This window comes from Mastigoproctus giganteus, chromosome 2 (assembly GCF_048544385.1).
Source record: "Mastigoproctus giganteus isolate SK-2022 chromosome 2, ASM4854438v1, whole genome shotgun sequence".
In the NCBI taxonomy this organism is placed as follows: Eukaryota; Metazoa; Arthropoda; class Arachnida; order Uropygi; family Thelyphonidae; genus Mastigoproctus; species Mastigoproctus giganteus.
Genome location: NC_143576.1, coordinates 211668154 through 211692841, shown reverse-complemented (window position 1 = coordinate 211692841; position 24688 = coordinate 211668154). Strand labels below are relative to the sequence as shown.

Here is a 24688-nt window from a genome sequence, read left to right as displayed (position 1 = left end):
CATCCACGGAAGTATCGGTAGAAAAGGTATGCAGCAGAAACAGTACGTCTATGAGACAGCGAGTCAAGAGACTCAGTTAGAGATGAGTCATTAATTAACCCAATTGCCCTCTTCTGAATGGAATCTAGAAGCCTGAGAGAGGTTTTGGAGGCACTGCCCCAAATGTGGAAACAATATTCCATGGCAGGACAGATTTGAGATTTCTACAGAGTCAACAGCTGTTTGAAAGAAAAGTAAAGCAGAGAGTGAAAGGGAAAACCTTTTTAGATGCAGAGGAAGCAATATTTGTAATGTGCTTGTGCCAACAGAGATTAGAAGTCAGGGTAATCCCCAAAAGAGATATATCATTTTGCCTAGAAATCGGAGTGTCACTAAAGATAAGCATAGGAGCAGAAGAATCCTTTTTGCGAGATATAAGACAAGACTGAGTTTTAGAAGGGTTGAAATAAACTAAACTGTCCTTGCCCCACTGGAGAATTACCTGGAGATCGGCATTTAAGGAATTGGTAGCAGATATTCGAGAAGTTTAAGATGATTCAGCAGGGCAAGGTTTCTCAAAATGGAAAGTGGAATGCAATATGCTATCATTGGCAAAACTATGGATAGGATTTCCAGTCAATGGAAGAAGGTCATTAATATAAAAGAGGAAAAGAGTGTGGAAAAGAACTGAACCTTGGGGGACACCAGCATTAGTGGAGAAGTTAGAAGACAGAGAGCTATTTACCATTACCCTCAGTGAGCGATCAGAGAAAACTGGATAACCAATTACAAAAAAACAGTTGGCAAATCATAAGGTGGAAGCTTGTTTAGAAGACCTTTATGACAAACACAATTGAAAGTCTTTGCGAAGTCAAGAGCAACTGCTTGTGTTTCACTGAACTTTTCCACTGAATTTGTCCATAAATGGGTAACATAAGCCAGAATATCACCAGTGGAAAGAAACTGACAGAATACATACTGGCGATCGTTGATCAGATGGAAGGTTTCTAGGTGGTTTAAGAGTTGGCGATTAATTGATTTCTCCATTACTTTAGAAAGAGTAGAAGTAATTGCAACGAGACGATAATTGGATGGGAGGCAATTTGACACCCTTTTTAGGAACTGGCTGGAGACGAGCAAATTTCCAAGCAGAAGGAAAACCACTTTTGGAATAAGAAAGTGAAAAAAGGCAGCAAAGAACAGGAGTAAGTTTAGGAGCACAGGTTTTGAGAACAAGTGGAGAAATACCATCAGAACCTGGAGCTTAAGCATCAAGATTAGACAAAATCCTTCTGACATCCTTTTGATTGAAGACCACAGGAGGCATTGAATGGAGTGTGTTGGGAATGGTGGGAGGTGTTTTACCAAGATCGTTAATACATGAGTTGGAAGAAAAATGGGATGCCAGCAGGTCAACTTTATCCTTGGCCGAAGTGAAAACAGAACCATCTGGTTTTGACAGAGGTGGGAGCAGAGATGGGCAAAAGTTGCAGCCAATAGCTTTGGCAAGAGACCAGAATGCTTGGCTACCATTAATGCAAGAAGCAAGTTTTCTACTCTTAGCCTGTTCAAAATCTATTTTGGACAGGCTAATAACTGCTTTACAATTATTGCGAGCTTTGGTGTAGGCAGAAAATGAAATTAAAGAATTGGAAACAAGCCAATTACAATATGCAACATTCTTCTCCTGAACGGCCTTAGCACATTTATTGGAAAACCAAGGTTTAGATAAAGGACGAGATTTTAAAGTGGAGTGTGGGATAAAGGATTCCATTCCTACAAGAATAATTTCACTGACACGAGCTGAGCAAACGTTGACATCAGAAGTTTTGAAACAGTAGTCTGACCAAGGAAAAGAAGAAAAGAAGTCTCGCAGGTCATCCCATTTTGCATTCTTGTAATGCCAAACAACATGGGGTTGGGAATAGCCATGAAATAAAGGCTCCATTGAAGAAGAGACAAATCACCAAGTTGTGATCTGAGGTGCCTAAAGGACCACTCACTTCAACCGTGTACTTAGGTTTGTTTGTGAGAAAAAGATTAAGCGTGTTGGCTGTATGGTTAGGATTGTCCGTATTCTTGTAGGTAAATGAACAATCTGTGCAAGGTCATTAGTAATTGCAAAGCCTCAGCATCTCGACCAGCTGGGTCGCTGTGACTAGAAAATGGAAGCCAGCTGGAGTTGTGAACATTAAAATCACCCACTGTTAGGAAAGGTGGACTGGAGAAAGTCAAGTTACAAAGAGAGGAAGTCAAAGAGCTTCAAGTGATTAGTAGAGTTAGGAGAACGGTGGAGACAACAGATGAATTGACACAATGAGATAGAGCGATTTTAAGACAGAGAAGATCGAAAAGAGGAGATTCCAAATTATCAAGTCTCTGACATGGAATATCGGAACAGACGTGTGCACAATTACCACCTTTGAGGCGAAAGGAATCATACAGCGAATAGTTTGGGCAACTGAGATGAGCAGTAGTTAAACCAACTGATAACTGAGATTCTGTCAGGAAAAGGACATGGGGTTTGGCAGACTGCAAGTGGAAATGGACATCACAGATTAGAATTGAGACCACGTATATTTGTGAAATGAACTAGGAAGCTGGGAGGTTCAGATCTTTTCGCAGATAAGCTTACTCTATTAGTTTGACAATTCATGGTGTATTCAATAGTAAGAAAAAAGTGGGGGGAGAGGAGAGCCAAAAATGAAATTTTTGGATATGGTGTATACATGGTAAGAATATACCCAGATCCTTGACATAACGTGGCCTTGACAATGCTCCCCCCCATACACACTACTCGGACTCCCTCCAGTCACTATCTGGCAGAGTAGAGGTAGCAAAATTATACACTAGCTGATCCAGAAGTCTCCTAAAGAGTTATCAATAGGTTCGGTCCGGTTTACTAACTAGCGGCTGGCCTCCGAACACCATTTTAGAGCTGTACCCTTGAAATGTAAGGAAGATTGGATCTCGCCATGATGTACATCATAACCTCAAAAGTCATCAGTTATACTGCATGATGGAAGAGATGGGGAAGGGTTGACTGCAACTTACCTCAGGAGACTAAACATGGGTTCCACCATTTCGAGCCTCCAATAAGCAAAGTGGTGGTATTGCACTGGTTGATGAGAGTCATCTACCACCTAGTATTGCCTGGTAGCACAGAGGGGCGGCATTCCTCCATGCGGTGTGGGTGCCACACCTCGACCCCTGCTTACATTGGTTCACACCTGGGTGGTCACCCACAATGCGCTTGTGCATGGGGGTTATACCCAGGATTACTAACAGTCCCAACATCGTGAAGGTGCAAGCAGAGGATTTGGCTGTCACAGACCATCCAGACTTCACCAAAATTGGGTACACTTGACTTGAGTGTCACCCGAATATCAGTTCCATCAGCGTTTTAGACTCCCAGGTAGCAAGTACAGCTTGTCTGGCATATCTGAGAGAATGTCTGTGACAACCTCAAGGACCAAAGAGAATTCCAAGGACCGACATTATAGAGAATTCCTCCAGTATGTAATCCACATGCTACTATGGATACTCAATAAATAGGTAAATAACAATGGTAAATAAATAGGTAAATTAACAAATTTTACCACAAGTTGAATGAAATATTAAAGTTTCTATTATGTAAGAAAAGTAATAAAATTTACCAAAATTTCACAGTCCTGCAGTGCAGTATATCCATCTTTTCCTTGATGCACATAATTCTTTGTCACCAGTCTATACTTCTAAAAAATAAATTCAAAAATGAATAAATAAACATAATAATTTTTAACTTAAACAGCAATCTAGAGAATCTCACAATTGATCCTGAAAAGCATACATACACAGACAGTGGTGCATCAACTTATGATGACATTGACATATGATATTCTCAGGAACCAATATACCTTCCATATGATCGTTTATTTTAAGGACTGATGGCTTTAAGATATAGCTGTAATGATACATGGGTGAAATTTTTCAGACGAGTGGAGCACAGAACATCACTCGTAAGATTGTTCTCAACCAATTAGTGTCTTTTTTATTGTTGAACACATGGCGTGTGGAACATCACTCGTATGATTGTTTCAGATCTATGATGATCTGAAACTTAAAGCTCCATCAACCAGAGACAGTACTGTGTGCTTTGAAGACTTTAAAGCCAGCAGAGGCTGGTTTGAGTGCTTCAAAAAAAAGGGTGAATATCAAAAGTGTTGAAAGACATGGGGAGGCATCCAGTGCTGATAAAAAAGCAGCTGAGACCTTTAAAATTGAATTCCAAGAGTTTTTTGATCAGGAGGATTATCTTCCCCAGCAGGTTTTTAACATTGACGAAACCAGCTTCTTCTGGAAGCGAATGCCCAAGAGAACGTACGTCACCAAGGATGAGATTAGTTTACCTGGGCATAAGCCTATGAAAGATAGGTTCACTCTCTTGTTGGGTGCCAATGCCTCTGGAGATTTTAAGCTGAAGCCTTTGGCTGTGTATCACTAACACCCCAAGAGTATTTAAACAACAAAGGCATGTTGGGAGTGTTTTGGTGCAGTAACAAGAAGGCCTGGGCTACAAGATATGTCTTCAATGAATGGGAGTTTGAAGTTTTCTGTCCTTCAGTGAAGAGTTATCTTGAGAAACATAAGCTTCCTGTGAAGGCCCTGCTCTGCTGGATAATGCACCAGACCATGATCCCAACCTTGTCCGATCTCTTGAGGCACAATTTGACTTTATTCAAGTCAAATTTTCGGCCACCCAACACCACTCCTCTTCTTCAACCAATGGACCAGCAAGTGATTGCAAACTTCAAGAAAATCTATACCACGAAAATGTTTGCAAGTTGCTTTGCGAAGATTTTTGGAGGTCGAAGTTCAACATGCTGGATTGTGTAAGGCTGATTGTAAGTTCTTGGAATGATGTTTCCACCAGGTGCTTAAATTCAACATTGAAAAACATCTAGCCTTTAATTATCCATAACACTGACAGATTTGAAGATGATGGTGCTTTGACAAATGAGACTGTCACTCTTGGTAAATCAATGAGTCTGGAGGTTAGTGAAGAGGATGTGGAGGACCTTACTGATGCTCATGGGTGTGAGCTAACAACTGAGGAGCTAAAAGAGTTGGAGAGTGACACTAGAATGGAAGAGGAAGAAAAAGACACCCAAAAAAGTGTCAGGCGAAGACTGTCATTTCTTGTTGGGAGCATTTAAGAGAAGTGGTAAAAAAACATCCCGACATTGAAAACACTGAACTCACGATGTGCAAAATGAAAGATGAAGTCATTTCTTACTTCAGGAAGCTACAAAAAAGTCATAAAAAACTCCACTTTGGACAGTTTCTTTGCCAGTAGCAACAAAAGACTGAAAAGACACCTGACACTTGATATAGTCCAACCACTCCTACGCCACCATTGATTTCATCAGCTGTACACTTCAAGTCAAAAGTAAATGCGAATTTATTGTTTGTTTTTTTTATTTTAAGATGTTTTATGACTATTTATTAAATAATCTTTATCAAACACAAATTTTTAATGTAAAAATGAAGTATAACATGTAAGAAATATCTATTTCATATGTTGTTGGGGAAGGAATTACAGGAAATCAATGTATTATTGCTTTCAACTTACAATATTTTCAACATACAAAGGTTTTGTGGAACAAATTACCACTGGATGTCGGGACCCCACTGTACATGTAAAATCTTTTACTGCCATGGAAAAAAAAAATAATAATAATAAATAAATAAATTAAAAAAAAATTGTATAGATATAAATACAAGTCAGTAACCCAGGACAGTAATACTACGAGTAGGGTTTTACATTAAAATGAGTAAATGATCAAATCAAGGCAGCCAAGAGTTATTATCATTATTTATAAGCACATTAGCATTTAAAGCCATATTGTGCTGTGTGTATATAATTTCTGCACAAATGTGAGTTCATAGACTAATCTGAATGTTGTGCAAGTTGAAAACCTCATTCTGTAACCAATTTATGCCATTTTAGTTTGTACATAAAGAAACTTAATGAATTACAGTCTTGGCATTTAGAGAGAAATATCAGCAAATCCTCCTTGGAGGTAGAGAGCTCTGTTTCCACTGAAAACTCATCTTTATTTCTGGCTTGTGATTATCATACCATACTTTAGTAATAGCAACAATCTGCAGTAGGAAGTCAACTAATCCTGCTAGTAATGCTTAAGATGTTAGAAGCAGAGTCACATGCACATCTTCTGATCATTGCAGGGCATCTGGGATAATCCATGTTGTTCTTTATAGGATTTACAATACCAATATCATCACACAAAGCCTTACATGAGGTGATTCAAAAGATGCCCAACCATTCAATTTTATTTTAATTATTATTATAAATATAATTATAATAGAATTGCAGTAAATGTTGAAGGCGTCCTCCTTCCTAAATATAAGCACAAACTACCATCTTCTCACTGTAATGTTTAAAAGTCAATACTTTTAATCCTTCCAATATGTGTGAAGGTTGTTAATGTATACTACTGGTATAAGTAGTCTGTAAGATAAAAATTTGGTGATCATGGATATTCAGTTATGAACATGTGCTGTGCCTGGGAAAATTTAATTAAAAAAACATTGGTGACTAAAAGTTAATATATAAACTTTAACTGTTGGACATCAGAATGTGATAAGTGCTGCTACTGTAGCAGTCAAAATCAAATTCCATCAAGTTGTCAAATTTACACTTCAATTTGGGTTAAATGAATTTTCAATGATACAACCCAACGGTGATATGAATTTTAAATCGTATCACCCTGTCCAATGATCTGCTACCTACTTGTCTGCCCTACATCATTCATTTCCACACTAGCTGCATCCTCAGTGACATGATGTGCTATTCCAGGCTGGGGAGAACTGATGACTGTCCTCATCCTTTTTATTATTTTTTTTTTTTATAATTATGAAAACTCAAAACACAAAAGGTATCAGAGAATAATTATGAAAACTACAAAATAAAATGTATTAGTACCATACAGAGGCTAAATGTTGAAAACACAAGTTACTTGCTGACATTGGACTTGAATTTCTGTAGACTGTATTTTTCAGGAAATACGTGTGAAAGAAGGTTGTTCCACAGAGCAGAAGTTGAACGGATAAACGAGGAAAAGTTATTTCTGTTTGAAGGTGGACAATGAATTGATGTTGACTGATTGAGGCATGTGTTTGGACTGGTTTGGAAGAGAATGATAGAATTACAGATGCTAATTCAGAAGAACAGTACCCATAGAAGTATCTACATAAAAAGCATACAGCAAAATCTGAATTTCTATGAAACACAGAGTGGAGAAAGTTCATTTGCATCGCAATCACACAATTCATCACATCAGAAAATGTTCCCTTTGAACAACCTCCCTGAAGATGCTCCTTCTGCAGTTAAAAATTTCATTATGCTGCTCATTTTGATAAATCTATCATGTGAACCTCAAAATACATATAGTATATGCTTTATGAGGTACAATTCACACACTTAGTAATGCAGGTTCCTTTTTTTTTTTTTTTTTTTTTTTTTTTTTTTAATGATAACTTGTTATACCCTCTGTATTTCGCTTTAGTGCTGGGTATGAGTTGAAGGCTGAGAAGATGAAAGATACTTGTTTACATCAATCTTGAATTTCTGTAGGTTGTAATTTTTGGAAAATACATGTACATTGTTCCAAAGAACAGAAGTAGGAGTATAAATGAGAAGGTTGAAAAGTTAGTTCTGTGAGTTACAGCTTGATAGCAAATGGATATTGACTAGTTGATGCACATGTTCAAACTGGTTTGGAAGAAAGTGGTAATATTACAGATTGCAATTCAAAAGGCCAGCAACCATGGAAATACTATATAACAGGAATGCAGCAGACACTAAACATTCGTGAGACATAGTGGAGAGAGTTTGTAAGAGATGAGCCATTAATTTGATTAGCCTGGCTGTTCTCTTTTGGACCGAGTCGAGAAGCTTTAAGGACACCTTTCTCAGTTTGGGAACAATATTCCATGGTAAGGCAGATTTGAGATTTATATTAAGTCATTAACTGTTTACAAGAAAAGCAGTATGAAGAGGGAAAAAAAGAAAACAGTTTTTTGATGTGGAGGAAGCAATATTTGTGGTGTGCTTATGCTAAGAGAAATTAGAAGCCAGGGTTTCCTCATTTATAACCAATAAATATGTGCAATCTGAGTGTCATTAAAGATGAGCATAGGAGCAGCAGACTTTTTTTGCAAGAAATGACACAGGACTAAGTTTTAGATAGATTGAAGTTAAGTATTCTTTGTCAAATTAAGTATCACCTGGAAACTGGCATTTGAGGGATTTGGGGGTGAATATTCGAAAAGTTTAAGTTGTTTGTACAGAGCAAGGTTTCTTAAACTGGAAAGTAGTGTGTTATTGTCAGCAAAACTATGGATAGGATTTGTAGTCAGTGGAAAGTTATTAATATACAATAGGAAAAGAGTGGGAGAAAAAAAGTGAATCTTGGGAACACCAGCATTAGTTAATTGGTTAACACCTTATCTTTCAGGTATCCCCATGCAAAAATATCTTAAGGAATGAGGTCTGGAGACCTTGGAGAGTATTCAAAAGCACTCCTCCTGCAACCCATCCATTGTTCATGAAATTTCTTATCCAGAGAGTTATGGACAGCAGTATGAAAATGTGCAGGTGCACCATCCCATTGGAAAAAAAAAACACCATCATATCTAAAAACATGTTTCTGATATTGGGTATGCATAATTCCTTAACATTTCAAGATAACTTTCCCCAGTAACATTGCCACTGGACTGGTTTAGAAGGTTTTGGACACTTCTTGTGTCATTTTCCTCCCATTGCTTGTCTTGCTGATAGCGTATACAGTTACATATTCCTCAAATTTATCACACAGATGGATTATTGCCAGACAAGTACGCAACCTCGTTCCATATTGTCTTTCCCATGCATGCTGAATCTCCATGACATTTTGAAATTTCCAGTACCACCTAAGAATCTTCTTTCTCTAATCAAAACTTCCATGTTCGCCATCATTTCTATGGGTTTCAGCCAATCTGAAAAAAGAAATAATGAATTATGGATTGTTAAAGCGTGCATACAGCAGGCCCTCGTTATAATGCGGTTCGCTATAATGCTGTTCTTATATTATAACCCGTATCTGACTATAACGCTGTCACAAATCACTATAACGCTCTTTTACATACTGCATTTTTGACATATTTAACGAAATCGTTTCATTTGATAGAGTTGACATCTTGAAAATGAATAGCAAAACAGCATTAAAACGTTTCCCACACTGACTTGAGAAATTTTCCCATGCTCAGTGAAATTTTCTCTCACGCTAATTTAATTGCAGTACAGTGACTTGTTACGTAGTTCTGAGATCTACATTTTAAAAAATGATCAAGTATATTGCTTGTAATATTTGCATTATGTGCATTTATCCAAAGTCTAGTCATCACAGAATTAGACATTGTGCGTAACGGACAGTTTACTCGAACATCATATCATAATTAATGCAACCAACGCAGTTACATTTTCGAAGAGTTACTAATGGTAGATAAGAATGAAAAAGCAACGTCTGGACACAGTACGAAGACTATAAATGTAAGAAAAAGACTGAATTTGAAAATTGTTTGTTTGTTATTTGGTTTTTAGGAGCATTAGCAACTAAGGCCATATCGCTCCGGGGATATGCGGTGGTCATTCCCTGACCTTTCCACATCCTCCGTATTTGGTGGTCACGGGCTTGAACCCCAGTCTAATCAAGAAGTGTGTGCTACGCACTGCTGCTTCTGCCCACCTGGCTATGGAGGCGTCAATTTGAAATTTGAAAATTAAATTAGACGTTTTGAAGTGAATCGATTCCAGTCAACGACAAGCAGATGTGTGCCATAATTTAGGACTGGCAAGTTTAACTGTAAGAACAATTATAAAAACTAAAGAATTAATTTTAGCAGCAGGAAAGACAGCTGTTCCACTGCAAGCAACTAGGACTAGGCTGGCTATTAGGATTGAAATGGGGAGACTAACTAATTTTATTGAAGATAATATCCAATGCAGAATTCAGTTAAGTTAAATATTATAAAAAAAAAAAAAAAGACAGAGAGATTAGCCTATATGATGATCTGAAGAAAACTCACCTAAAAAAAAAAAAATGTGGAACCACTTAAAACTAGTAAAGGCTGGTCGAATAGATTTAAAACCCAGGGAGAAGCCGGAAGTGCAGATCAAGTTGCCGAAACTTTCAAAAAAGAACTTTTTAAAATTATTGAAGAGGGGTATTATGTGTTATACTTCTCAACAAGTTTTTAACATAGATGAAGCAGAACTTTTTTGGAAACTAATGCCTAAAACAAGTTTCATATTGAAAGAAGAAAAAAAAAACATGTCAGGATCAGTTGACTTTATTGTTGGGTGGTAACGCTGTGGGGGATTTAAAATTAAAACCCCTTTTATTTTACCAGGAAGAGGGACAAAGTACAACCCAAAATCGACACATTTTTCACGATTAAATTCATCAATTAAATTAAATCAATTTAGATCAATTAAATTCATTATTTTAATTGGAATTTTAAGTTTAATTTTGAAACTTAAGTAGTTACCGCATAATTATATAAGTATGTAATGCAGAATATTTTATATGTATTATTTTTTTATTCTTTCAAATCTTATGAAATTTTTACTTACATATGTTTTAATGAACTGCACTTTCCCTTGTGACGTCTGTTTCTTCCAGTTCTCAGATACTGGTGTATTACATTACTGGTCAGTTATCGCTCTTTCTTATAAGATGTATTTGATGAAATGCCGGATGCATTAATAAATTGGTAATTGCATTTGCATATAATTTTTATATTTACCAATGGAATCGATTAACATTAGAAAAGTGGCATTATTGCTTTAAGCGCTAGTTCCACTTATTACATTTTCTCTTTATTTTGCTTTATTCGTTATTATTTTTTTAAATAAAGAATAACACAATGTTCTTTTCATCTAAAAAAAAAACCCACAGATTAGGTTATTTCAAGGATGAAATGAGAAAAAAGCCATTTTAGTGTTAGATGTCATATTGCAGATCACAATGGTTAAAAAAACTGCATACAAGGCACTTCCATAAATAAGTGGTAAATTAGTTAATTTTGCTTTATATATTAGTGTGCCATTATTACCTGTATGTGTGACCATGTGATTTGTTATATATATATGTAAACACTGCCAGCCGATTTTTATAAAAATCGGATCAGAAAAGAAAAGAAAATATAAAAGGAAAACAGTCCAAATATCAGTACCAAATGGTATTAATATTTATAAATAAGGTAAATTAATCATTGCATTTTTATAAATACAATACAAGTAATATAGTCGATTTAGCTGTTATGGAAGTTTCACTCTTACAGTTAAATATTTTATAGTTGATCCTTATTTTAATGCACTTCTCTCTTACAGAGAGGTCTGTGAACTGACTGCAAAAGGCAGATATTTTCAAATTCAAATCCTAACTTGTGCTTTTTTCACCCAACATCGCCCTGTACTTGTCAAATAAGTCTGCAGATTTCCTACTCTTAATGCCATTAGTGCTTATGTGTACAACAATAACACCTTTCATCCCCTTAAAGATATCTGCTCAACAATGTCATCAACTTTTTATTCCTGGCAGACACACCCTTGTCCTGCTCCACCTATCCTTTCTGCATGTTATATTTCCCATTTCCACGACAATAGTCACTGACAACTAGCTCCTCTGGGACCAGTACATTCTGTCTTGGGGGTTGCCACTATGTTGCCTCATGCTCAATTGAAAGCTCTGGTGTTGAAGTAGGCAGATGAGAGCTTGTTGGCCCCCCCCCCTCCCCAAATATAAATCCTTTGTAAGAATCTATTCTGTTCTTCAAGCTTTCATAAAGGCACATAACAATACTGAGTCGCATGCAATATCCTTGCACTCTTTACATTGCGTGCGTGCACGCGCACGCACACACACACACACACACACACACACACACACACACACACACACACACACACACACACACACACACACACACACACACACAGTATCATGCAATATCAAATTGAGGAAGGATGGTTGCAGGATAGATGTGTTGAAATTTGCTTTCAGCTTGTGGGTAGTTGATTGTCAGAATAAACTTCCATCTAGTATTTTAGAAGTTTTTTTTTGGCTGGTACAGCATAAGCCTCAGGCTTCCTTGCACTATATGGCTAATAATTATGATAATAAGTGAACAGTTAATAAATTTAAGAACTAGACAAATTAGTAGAGTGGATGGACAGTATTTTTTTATTTATTTATTTATTTTTGACTGATGCTGTGTAAGCTTGCATCATGTGCTACGGCCAAACTAATAATAAATTATTATTGTAGTGTTACACTACAATATATACATAAGTGCATCTGAACAGTTTTATATTACATGTTTTACTGGAATGGTAAAAAGAAATGAAAAGCAAAATTAAGATTTAGCATTTCCTAAAGAAAACCTTTTCATAAGTAACTGCAATTAAAATGCCAACTTTAGATTAGTGATGAAGAACATACTGCACTTTATAGTATTTAATTTGTTGCTCAAGCATCTCTCAGAATGTAATTTTTTTGTTATCCTGTGCAGTAATTTCTTATGCTTCAGTGTTGACTTGATATTGCTTTTTATTAATTATTTAAGGATGGAGTAACTATGTATAATAGATTGAAGAAAACCATATTTTTATTTCTATTTTAGCATAGACTATAACTTGAGTGTGGAAGACTCATACTGTTGTAGTTATTGAGGGCTTTACTAACTTTTGTGTTTGTAAGAATTATAAATATTGTCTTTACATTATCTCTGAAATTTGCTCTGTTGTGTTCTATTTATGATCCATTGAAAAGATCCAAGTTAATTTCACTTTGTTACACAGAATTTGTTGTTTTTGAATTAAGTTTTTACGGTGCCCAAATCTCTCTTATGTTGACTGAATTCAGATTGTTTGTTTGTTTCGGGATTTATTGGGCGCATCGGCAACTATGGCCATAGTGCGCCATGCATATGGTAATCATTTCTTCTCGAATAGAGAAAATGGAAAAAAGGAACCAGAAAGTAATTTTTTTAACTAACTAAAGGAGGTGATATACTTTAATCATCTTGAGAAAGTTATAAATGCTTGAGACATTTGTTTCATTATTTAAAAGTGAAGATTCTGGCGTTCTCTTGTATATTTTGTGCATTCAACCAGAATGTGTTTCACTGAGAGCATTGTATTACAGTGAGAGGGTATCTCTCCTCTTAAAAGATAACCATGAGTGATATTTGTGTGACCTATTCGCAGACGAGCCAATATTACCTCCTGATGTCGCGTTGAACTGAAGCTGGAAGGCCATTGCTCAAGGTTTGGCTTGATACTTTGAAGCTTATTGTTAGGTTGATTTTCCCATGATAACTGCCATTGACATATGCATTTTTCCTGGATTATTGGCCAATAGTCTCGATGAGGCACTTTCCACTTGTTCTAGGGTGGTAGGTGAGCTAATTTGGCAACATTGCCCGCTAGTTCATTTCCAGGAATTGCCATATGTCCTGGGACCCAGCAGAAGGCTGAATTCAGAAGTTTTCGGTGTTTTGTGGTGCATTCAGGGCTGGGAATGATGTATTATGCGTGTCATGGTGATGGGCCCTGAAAATCACTTTTCAGTTAGTTTTTCACTCTGTATTCCGAATGCTTTTGATTGGTGTTCGAAATTTTAGGGATATATTTTTTCTGAAAGTTTCTCACTTTAAGTTTCAATAAACAGTTGTTAAAACAAATTCATATGAAATATTGAGCATTTCAGTTGCCTTTTGTAGTCTGGTTTGATGATCAGAAGTATCTTATGCACTTGATTGATGCTTTCTAGTAATGGAAATGAACTTTTCATGATCCTCAGCATCAGTGTTTCCTTTTAAATTGGACACAATAGTATTTTATGATTGTATAAGGACCGAGTTGTTTCACTGTTTTTAGCATTTCATTTTTTGCTTGTATTTCTTTTGTAGCAAAGTTTATTTATTATTATTTAAAAAAAATTATTTTTTTGGCCTAGGGCTTCTTTGCACCTTATGGCTAATACCGATACTGATATATATAGTGCATTTTCTATTTTTCATTCTATTGATGCAACAGAGAAAAATCAACTATAGATCTGGAATCAGCACCTAAAAATTGTATGATTTTGCCAGTTTACATTAAAAAGCCAAATTTTTTTTAAAAAAGTGTATCCAAAATATCTCCATCTGTTCCAATATTTGGGGAACAGATGAAGATATTCCAATATTTAGTGTTTTCAAATGTGGGAGGAATGTAAGTCCTGAGTCCAGGATTATTCCTAGATATTTCAGTGTAGCGGGGTTGGAGGCTAGCTGGTCGGACGTGTTTGCCTTAGCTCTGCAGGCTGTTGATTGCCGTGTTAATTTAGTGAGTTTAATCCCATCGTCATCGTTTATTTTGTGTTCAATTGTGTTTTCAAAGTTATATTAATATTTAATCAGAGTTATTTGCTAATCAAATAGTTATTTCCTTAACCTGGTGAAAGTGCAATCTAATTACAGTGAAAAAAAGAAAAAAGCAATAACGCAGTATCAAGTTACTGACAACTGATTTGTAGTTAGTGTTTATTGCTAAAGTTGATAAGTTAATAGAATCGATCTACTTGCCTACATTATATGCGATTACTTCGGATATTATTTTTCCCTACACTGCAGCATGGAGGGGAAATTGACGAGAAAATCATTACAAACTGGGGGAAGGGGGATGATGAGGCTTCTGCTTTTTCCTCTCTACCCTCTACAGTTCCCAGGTTGAATTCAGAACAAATTAAGAAGTTAGAAGGTAAATATCTCAAGGGAAAAAGAAAGTTGTGAATACAGTGTTAAATTTGGATAGTTTGCAAGGAACAAGTGATGTTGCCCAGCAAAATACTGATCAAGTAGAAGTAGTTGGAGAAATTACGTGTGACAACTGAACAGGGGGGTGCAAATAAGTGATGAACTAGATGTTGATATTCAAGGTTTGGCGATTTTACAGATCTTAATGTAGATGGTGATTTTGATAGTTTATATGGAGATTTGCAAGAAGAAGTACAGGAACCAATGTTCATGAAAGTGACATCATTATGTCAAATATTCAAGAACAGAGGTTATGTTATGACGTGTCAACTGTGTATGAGTTAATCACCAAGTTAAAGAAACAAGTAGTAAACTACACTACAAGTGAGTTGAGCAAAATAACAAAGACGGCATAAAACTTTATATTAGATAAGTGGGTTGACATTGAAGTTATTGCAACAGCTGTGCTGATTGATAATGAAAGACTAAAAGCAAAATTAGAAGAGATGGAAATTAGAGTTGCTCTTTTTGATGAAATTGTGAGGGGCCAACCATTTCCTCCTGCTCAGGAAGAACAGCAAATTTGCGTTGATAAGGTTAAAACATATAGTAGTGTAGTTAAGGAAAATATAAGTGATGGTAATGAAGACAGTAAAATTGGTAATAGATGTGGGGGGAGGAAGTAACAAGCAGAAACAGGTGAACACTTTAATATTAAGGGCAGATGTTAATGCACAGTTTACGAGTAGTCAGGAGGTCAAAGAAGTGGTATTAAATGCCTTAAAGGATGATTTTAAGGAAATTAAAGTGAGAAACCTGCGAACAATACAAAATAAAGGTGTTTTGATAGAAACAGACAATAAAGACGATTTGAACAAAATAATAGGTTCAGAGACTTTAGTTAGTAAGGGTATTAATTATGATAAGTTGAAAACAAATAATCCTTCCATACTGGTGTATGATATACCCAAGGATATTACGAGGGATGAAATAGTTGAGGACTTATATGTAAAGAATTTGAAGGACTATGGTTACGATCTCGAAGAGGTAAAGAATGGAGGTTGTATTTAGATTTAATAGTGGAAACAAGTTAAATTTGACTAACTGGGTTATTAGGGTGGTCCCAGAGTTGTTAAAATGTTTGTTTCTGAGAGAGAGAATATTTTTGGGGTTTTTCTCCTATAAGTTTAGAAAATTCACAGTTGTGACCAAATGTTTTAAATGTTTGGGATATGGCCACTCTGCCCAGTACTGTAGTCATAAAACAATGTCATGTGGTCACTGCGCTGAGGGGGGGGCCATGTTTATACTGACTGTCAGCACAGGGACCAACATCCAAATTGCGTTAACTGTAAGTGTAGAGGTCGTGACTATAAACACTCTGTAAAAGATGTAAAATGTCCAGAATATGTTAAAGCCCTTGAATTAGCAAGTAAGCGCATAAATTATGGATAATGATAATAACGATTGTATTAAACAGTTTTGGTAATAGTGATAATAATCAGATATTAAACATAGTTCAATTGAATGGACAAAGGTCTCGCATGGTAATGAATGAAATTAGAATATATGCAATGGAAAACCGGTGTGACATACTTTGTTTGCAGGAGCCATATGCATTACAGCATGAGCAGAGTTATAGATTGGTAGGTTTTCCTGTAACTGCTAAGTCAGTTTATGTCACTAGAGTGACGCCAAGCGTAGCAATTGTTATTTTTAATAGGAATTTAAATATAACTGTGGTATCAGGGTTGTGCAATCAAGACATTGTTTGCATTCATGTTGTTATGCCTGACATTTCATTTTATTTATTGTCATTGTATTGTTCTCCAACAGATATTATTAAATATTTCATTTCATGTATGGAAGGTGCATTGGCACAAATAGGTTATGGCAATGTATTATTAGCTTTTGACATAAATGCTAAATCCAGTATGTGGTTCAGTGGTATGACTGATAACAGGGGAATGTGTATGGAGGATTTTATAATATCAAATAATTTAGTTGTACTTAATGAATCACAACAACTGTATACTTTTAACAATGTAAATGGACAATCAAACATTGATTTGACACTGGCTTCACCAGATGTTGTAAAGAGGGTGTGTCACTGGGTTGTTGATGAGAATGCAACAAACAGTGACCATCAGGCTATATTATTTCATGTAAATGTGGGGGTATATAGTAAGACTTATTATATTAAAATCAATGAGCAGATGAGGTTTGCATATAAAAAGATAAATTGGGAAAAATTTAATGATTCCTTGCAATTGGTTTTTGGTAATGATAAATATCTGGCTCTGAACACTATGAATGCCACAGAATATGCATTTTATATTCAAAGTGTACTTTTTGAAGTATGCAGCTAGGATTAGGAAAGCCACAGATAAGCAAGTACCGTGGTGGTCTGAACAACTGAAAATTTTAAGGCGAGATGTTTTTTCAGCCAGGAAGCAATTTCAAAGATATAGGTCTCGTGATATAGAAGAAGCTAACTATTATAAGGAAATATATAGGTGTAAAAGGAGGGAATATCATAGGGCTATTTATCAGCATAAGTTAAGATCATGGCAGAATTTGGTAAGAACTGCAGGAAACAGTAACCCTTGGGGACTACTGTATAAGTTGACCATTACTAAAAAGATAGAGCAGGATGTATTTCATACAGTAATAGTAGATGGTAGGGAAACAGTTAGTTGGGAGACAACTATTAAATCTGTCATAAACAAACTGTTTCCCGAGGACTGAACAGTGTGAGATAAGAGCAGATAATAGAGATTATGTCAATGATGAGAATATCTCTCTTTTTACAGCAGAGGAGTTACTTGTAGTCAGTAAACAGATAAATGTTGATAAGACTCCGGGGATTGATTTAATTGAGAACAACAGTATCAGTAAGTTATTAGAGATATACCCTCCAGTTCTGCTTAATATGTATAACAAATGTCTATTGGAAGGCACATTTCCTGTTTTCTGGATGTGCTCTTCTGAAATTGTTGCCAAAACCAGGTAAAAAAAAAAAAAACAAGCCCCAGGAGCTTTCAACCAATATTGCTGTTACCTAAACCTAGGCAAGTTGTTTGAGAGATCGATTTTCCAGCGATTAAGTGAATATATGAATTTACACCACATTGAGTTGCCATTTCAGTATGGTTTTAGAAAATCCAAATCTACTGAGGACGCGATTAATGATTTAGTGCTTTACGTTAAAAATGCAGACAGTAAATATGTTCTTGCTCTGTTCATTGACTTTGCAGGAGCTTTTGATTCAGTCTGGCACGAGAGTATTCTTTACTCGTTAAGACAGCTCCATTGTCCAGGGAAAATATACCGGGTTGTAACAAGCTATTTAACTTCAAGGCAGATAATTGTAAGGGCACAGCATGTAACTTATAGGAAATTAGTGTCTAGGGAATGCCCACAAGGATCTGTGTTGGGTCCCCTATTTTGGAATTTGGTTCTGAACCAATGGCTTAAATTGAGACAAACAGTTTGCCATAAAATAGCATTTGCGGATGATCTGCTTATCTGTGTGCCTGGTAACTCAAGAAGGGATATTGAAGAGAAGGCTGCAATGGTTCTTCAGAGTCTAACATCATGGGCTACTGTAAATAAATTAACAGTTTCAGAAGAAAAAACAGTCATGATGTTAAAGGTCACCTTGATATCAATCGACCACCAAAAATTTTGTTAAATTGTAAGCAAATTAAATTTGTTACCCAAACTAAGTATCTAGGTGTTTTATTAGATGCTAGGTTAACTTTAGTTCCACATCTGAATTATTTGATGAACAAAATTAAGCGTTTTAGTGCAGCAGTAATACAGATTTCTAGATCAGAGTGGGGTTATGTAGATCAGTTTTAAATCTTTATTATACGGCAGTTTTTCTGCCAATAGTGACTTATGTATCATCAGTGTTGGTATCTTGTGTGAATAAGATTAAGTTTAAAGCCAAGTTAAATTCTGTGCAAAGAACAATGCTGTTGGCAATTCAGAGGGCTTGCAGAACAGTGTCAACAAATGCCCTGCAGGTATTAGCGGGCCACATGCCGTTAGATCTTTTTATAATATATAGAGCTTTCTATTACCATATTAGGAAGCATAATAATTTCACGTGCTTAAACATTGTGTGTGACCTTAACATTCACCCTAAGGTTGAAAAGAAAAGAATATATGCGAAGTTAATGGAAATCTGGCAAGCCAGATGGACGGATAGTATTACTGGTGCGGTCACCAGACATTTTATTCCAAATGTTTCTTTTTCATGTTTTAAACTGAAAAAGTGGTTTTTTCTTAATATGGAGACTTCTTTTTTGTTAACAGGGCATGGTTCTTTGAATAGTAAATTATATTATTTTGGATTAAAGTCAAACCCTTACTGTATATGTGGTGTTGAAGAAACTTGGTGCCATGTATTGTATGATTGTTTGTTGTATGAGAATTACAGAGCTCAATTAAAGAATTGTAATTAGTGATTTGAGATATGGAAATGAAAATAACTACTTGTCAGATTATAATAAGTTTGTTGCTTTGCTATTTCTGTATTTCTAAAAAGAAGACAGTTATCAGCCTGGATATTTGTAAACTAATAGATGTTTACTGTATAGATTTGTTCCCCCCCCCTCTCCTGCCATCCTATTATCCTGTTTTTTTTTTGGTTTTTTTTTATTTATTTATTTAGTTTATTATTACTTTTTTTTTTTTTTTGTTTGCTGGCACTGTGGAAATTAACAGTGTGGGATAAATTGCCAGGGTGAGATTTGGGTGGGGGTAGAGGGTTTTTTTTTTTTTGCTCCCAGGCTTGGGCGGCTTGGGGGTGGGATTGCTGGTGCCCTCTGGTCTAGCACTTCCACCAGAGGGTGCGGGAATTTTGTGCAGTCAGCACAGACAGTACAGTAGACCTAGGCCCAGCTCCACGTTCATAAGGACGAGCATCAGGTAGCAGTTATCCTAGGTGATGACTGCTTTCTGGTGGCTAGGTATCCTGTATAAGGATAATAAAATCAAGTATATTAGGTGGATTTGGACAAATGTCTAGGGGCCACCAAAGACAATAATAAATAAATATTGATGCGACAGAGTAAAATCAATTATAGATCTGAAATCAGCACCTAAAAATTGTATGATTTTGTCAGTTTACATTAAAAAGCCAAAATTTTTTTAAAAAAGTGTATCCAAAATAACTCCATCTGTTCCAATATTTGGGGATAATTTTATTTTACTATATTAGTTGCATTTATTCACATTAAAAATTATGCTTAATTTACTTAAATTTTTATATAGTAATATGTCTGACCTGTTGCAAGTCAAGATATTCATCTCCAATTGTGATGTATTTTGGATCCACCCTATCACCTGGTGGCTTTTTAGGATCAAAGACAAATTTAATACCAGAAACTTGAGGAAACCTTCCTTCTAATTTGGGATACTGATATACACCATTTTCCAGAGCTTTCCATACTTGCTCTCCTATTTCAAGTAATAATAATTTTGTTGCATTAATGAAACAGCAAAAAAGATTTTTTTCACAAAATGAAAGGTAAATATTTATTTTGTCACCTGTTGTTCAAAACTTAAACTAAATTAGAACTAATAATTAAGTAATTTAATTTATAATTATTCTAATAAGTAGTGTGATAAATTCAACTATTTATTTGGTTTCTGTAACATTGCTTGCATAATTTCTATATTCCAACTTAACAGAAAATACTTCAATTCAGATATATTTGCTTATGGAATTTCTGCATCTAGTAATAACAGAAGTGATTCCATATTTGTTTCTGAAATAATCAGACATCAAACATATGCACCTATCAAATTGAAAGGTAGTTCAAGCTTTGTAATTTATTTCAGTATTGTACAATATACAAAACTTCCAAAAAAAAAAAAAAAAAAAAAAAAGAGATGAAATTAAACTATAATTGGACATTTCAGTGAGATATGGTACAGTTGGGCAGACAGTTTCGAGACTGTAGGACCTCCACATATTTTTTTTACTCTATGAGATATGGTACCTACTTTTCTCAATGGATACAACAGCAAGGAAGTGACATGAAACAAAAAAAAAAAAAAAAAAAAAACAGTCAAAAAAATAATAATAAATAAACTTTGCTACAAAAGAAATACAAGCAAATGAAATGCTTTTGAGCGGGAAGCACATGTTCACAGTGGGATCCTAAATGACTGAGTTTGTGATTTACATATAATTTAATTAACTGAACAAATTTTTTTCCCCTTATCTTTCACTGCTTGGGTTTCCTAGTTTTTCCCTAGATTTGCCTTTAATATTCATTTTTCATTTGGTCATTAAATTTATAATTATCTTGATTCTCTTCAAGTTGTAAAAAACTTTTTCTTTTGGCCTCTACATTAATCCCACAAAATAAACTCATTGTACTATTACAAAAATACTCATCTATTTCAACTTTCCACATTTCTTGATTGATAACCCTTTTAAGAAAATTAGGAACAACAGTGATCACCACTTTCACTTTGATACAAAATTTAGATCACACATTCAAAATAAAAAAAAAAAATCTTTTATAAAAATATGGCATCAAGGCATCTTCCATTTCTGATAAGAGCATTCTGATGAAATATTAATATCAGTAGTGGAAAATGATGCAAGAAAGCAAGCTTACAGAGCGCCAGCCAAAAAAGAAAAACAAAACTTCCCATATAGGTGGTAGATGACATTCATCAACCGGTAAAATACCACCACTTTGCTTATTGGAGGCTTGAAGTGGTGAAACCCATGTTTAGTCTCTAGAGCAAAGTTTCCAGCATCCCCCTCCCCCCATACTTCTCCTTCAACCCATGCACGGTATTAAGTACTATAGGTTTTGATACCTTTCGTGTTGGGGTTTTCATAAAAAAAAAAAAAAAAAATCACCTGTCCATCCCCTGTAACAGTTTGACTAGTACTTCCCTTGAACTTATTCAAAACTACCCACTTCTACAATACTAAATGGAAGTTTGTTCTAGCAATCAACTACCCACTGGCCAAAAACAAATTTCCACAGATCTATGCTACAACTATCCTTCCTCAATTTGAATTTATGATCCCCATTTTTTTTTGCTGATGGCATCATTTGCCAATAGTAATACTAAATCAGAAACATTTCTATATTGATTTTGAAATTGGAACTGCTCAGGGTTAGGAATTTTCTAATTGTTTACCATAGCGTTCTAATGAACTAAACTAATCTTTACATGGAAAGTGTGAATATTTCATGTACTTATTAGAATATATTTACCATGTAAAACCCTTTCCAAATCACATTAATCATAGCTGCCAACTTCTGAGTTTCAAAAAGCTGGAGATCCAGCTGATGTGGACAGGATGAAAACAGGAGATTTTTGGGCCAAAACAAGGAAAGCAGAAGTCCTTTGCAAAAAAAAAAAAAAAAAAAACATGAAAAGAAATTATTTGCAAAAAAATAAACAAAAACAAGAAAAGCATGAGTCGACAAACTCCTGCTTTTCAAACAAAATTTAAACTCCACACTAGAAATTAAATTTCACTGACAACATACACATTTTATATTAAAATACAAGGCACAGAATTGTTTACCAGTACGGTATGCTCTCAAATATCAGCTTAATTTAGAAAATTTCTATTAAAATCATCTGATTTTAATAGCAGACATTATTCTCTTCAAAAATGCTCAGTGAAGTTCATAATAATGGCCCTGCTGTCTAGACTCTGATGTCAAGAGCATTTTCAAAGCTTTACCAGAAAGAGATGTGAACTCAGTCTTTATGTTTTCCACCTGACTGAATATTTCTTCACATTAAGCAGTGCTATGAGGAATTGTTAAGATGTGAAACATGACCTGAAATAATCTGTTATATTTCAAGCTTCTTTGTGCAATTGACAGTCTGCCATTCAAGGGGCCACTGTACATCAATTCTTTCTTCTTTCATGATAGCATCTGGTAGGTTCCCACACTGAAACTGACAGAACTAATACTGCAGAACATTTATTACTTCATCTATTTCATCTTTCATTATTCCAAGACGTATTAGTAACTTGTCCACAACAAATTTCAAAATGAAAATGATGGGAACTTATGCACCAACAAAAAATGGGAATTTGTGCATGAATAATCACATACATCAATAAAGTACTTCCTCACCGAATAAAAGAGCAGAATCTTTTCCTGTTGTTTTACACTTTGCATGACTTCTGTGAAGAAATGCCTATAATCAAGTCAGAAACATCCTTCTGGTTCAAACTGTTAACACATTCACTGCTTCCTGAACACAAATAGGAAGCTTCAGATTTTAATCCAATTGGAGGAAAGCACCCTACTTTTAGAACATTTTCTTTCAATTTGACAGAAGAAAAACCAGATATTTTTGTCAAGCAACCTTCAACTGTGGACTGATTAATTCAGTCATAGTTAGAGGAAAGCCCAAAAATGTTTCTGTCCTTTTCAATTCAGAATGACTGTGTGTGAGAAAGAGATTGGGGGGGGGGGGGAGCATGCGCGTGTACCAGCCAATCAATCATAATCTACCCACTGCTACCTAAAAAGTAACTAACCAAATTTTATCATTAGCTATCTCAGTTACCTTGGAAGGCAACTTATTCCAGTGGATAAGTTGCCTTCCAATACACTACTCAAAGGTGAACTATAATAAATTCTGGGCTAAAGACTAAGATAGGATTCATGTACAAACAAGTTAGTGCAAATGTATCACTTTTGTACATAGTCGAATCCTGAAGTAGGTAAATTGGCATCATTTTAGTTGTCTCATATTATAAAAACCTTCTCAACAAGTTGCCATGATATTGAACTATCTTGAGTAAGTAACGCTTCACCAATGGAGAAGACTAATGTTACTTATTCTCATTACGAATAAGCAACTAATGGTACTTATTTTAAGTAACTAATTAATTGACTAATGTTACTTATTTTAAACTTATAAGTAAAATTAGTCTTTTTCATTGGTGAAGCGTTACTTATTCGAGGTAATTCAATGTAATGAAACTCTGTGAAGGTTTTCACAATATGAGATATAACTAAAACAATGCCAATTTACCAACTTCAGGATTCACTATGTACAAAAATGATGCATTTGCACTAACTCAATCATACTCAAAGGTGAACTTTGAAAGCCAATCTTCATTGATTTCCAAATTTTTTTTATTTCTGTCCCCTCATTCTAGTTTCACCTGACAGCATGAATATATTTCCTTCATGTCACTCCTAAGGTGTCTAGTCTCCAAACTCTGCAGTTTAAATCTTCTTAGAAGCTCCTTGTAAGACCAACTCTTAGCACTGCTAACCAGTCTAGATGGTCTTTGAACCTTCTCTAGAAGTTCTATGTCTATTTTTAAGCGAGGCTGCCATACCTGGATACAATATTGTAAATGTGATTTCACCATAATTTATAAATAGGAATAACATCTTTCTTCCTGTTAACAAAGGTCCTATATATCGCTGATAGTGATATATAGGATCACTCTAAGAATTCCTGGCTGCTTGCATATAATCCAAGGAAAATTCCACATTTGCTTATAGTATAGTCCATAAATCTTCCTCAGCCTGAAACATCTTTAACATCTTGCTCACCAGGCTGTAATTTACCCCTGTGTTTTCTTTCACCAAATGCAAGACTTTTCATTTAGCAGGAATTAAATTTCTACAGCCATCTTTGAGACCATATTGGTATACTGAAGTCTTGCACACATGCTCAAGTAAAGTTCAAGTGTAACCTTGATGAATTCTACTAATAATTAAGTCTGCAATGGATCTGCATTCTTCCCTCCCAGTTATTCATTTCCCTGAATGTTTAATATCTCCTCTAACTTCAGAAATGACTTTGCACCTCCACCTCTGTTCAACTGAATACCACC

General features: G+C 35.3%; 1 protein-coding gene across 1 annotated transcript in view; it reads right to left on the bottom strand.

Annotated features, from left to right (window-relative positions):
- LOC150090037 (snake venom 5'-nucleotidase-like) overlaps positions 1-24688 on the bottom strand; it is a 143154-nt gene that overhangs the window by 25443 nt on the left and 93023 nt on the right. Inside the window, exons 9-10 of the mRNA XM_090390154.1 lie at positions 20120-20292; positions 3636-3713 (exon numbers count right to left, since the gene is read on the bottom strand). Of these exons, the coding sequence (XP_090246280.1) occupies positions 3636-3713; positions 20120-20292 (251 nt within the window). The remainder of the gene's footprint in view (positions 1-3635; positions 3714-20119; positions 20293-24688) is intronic.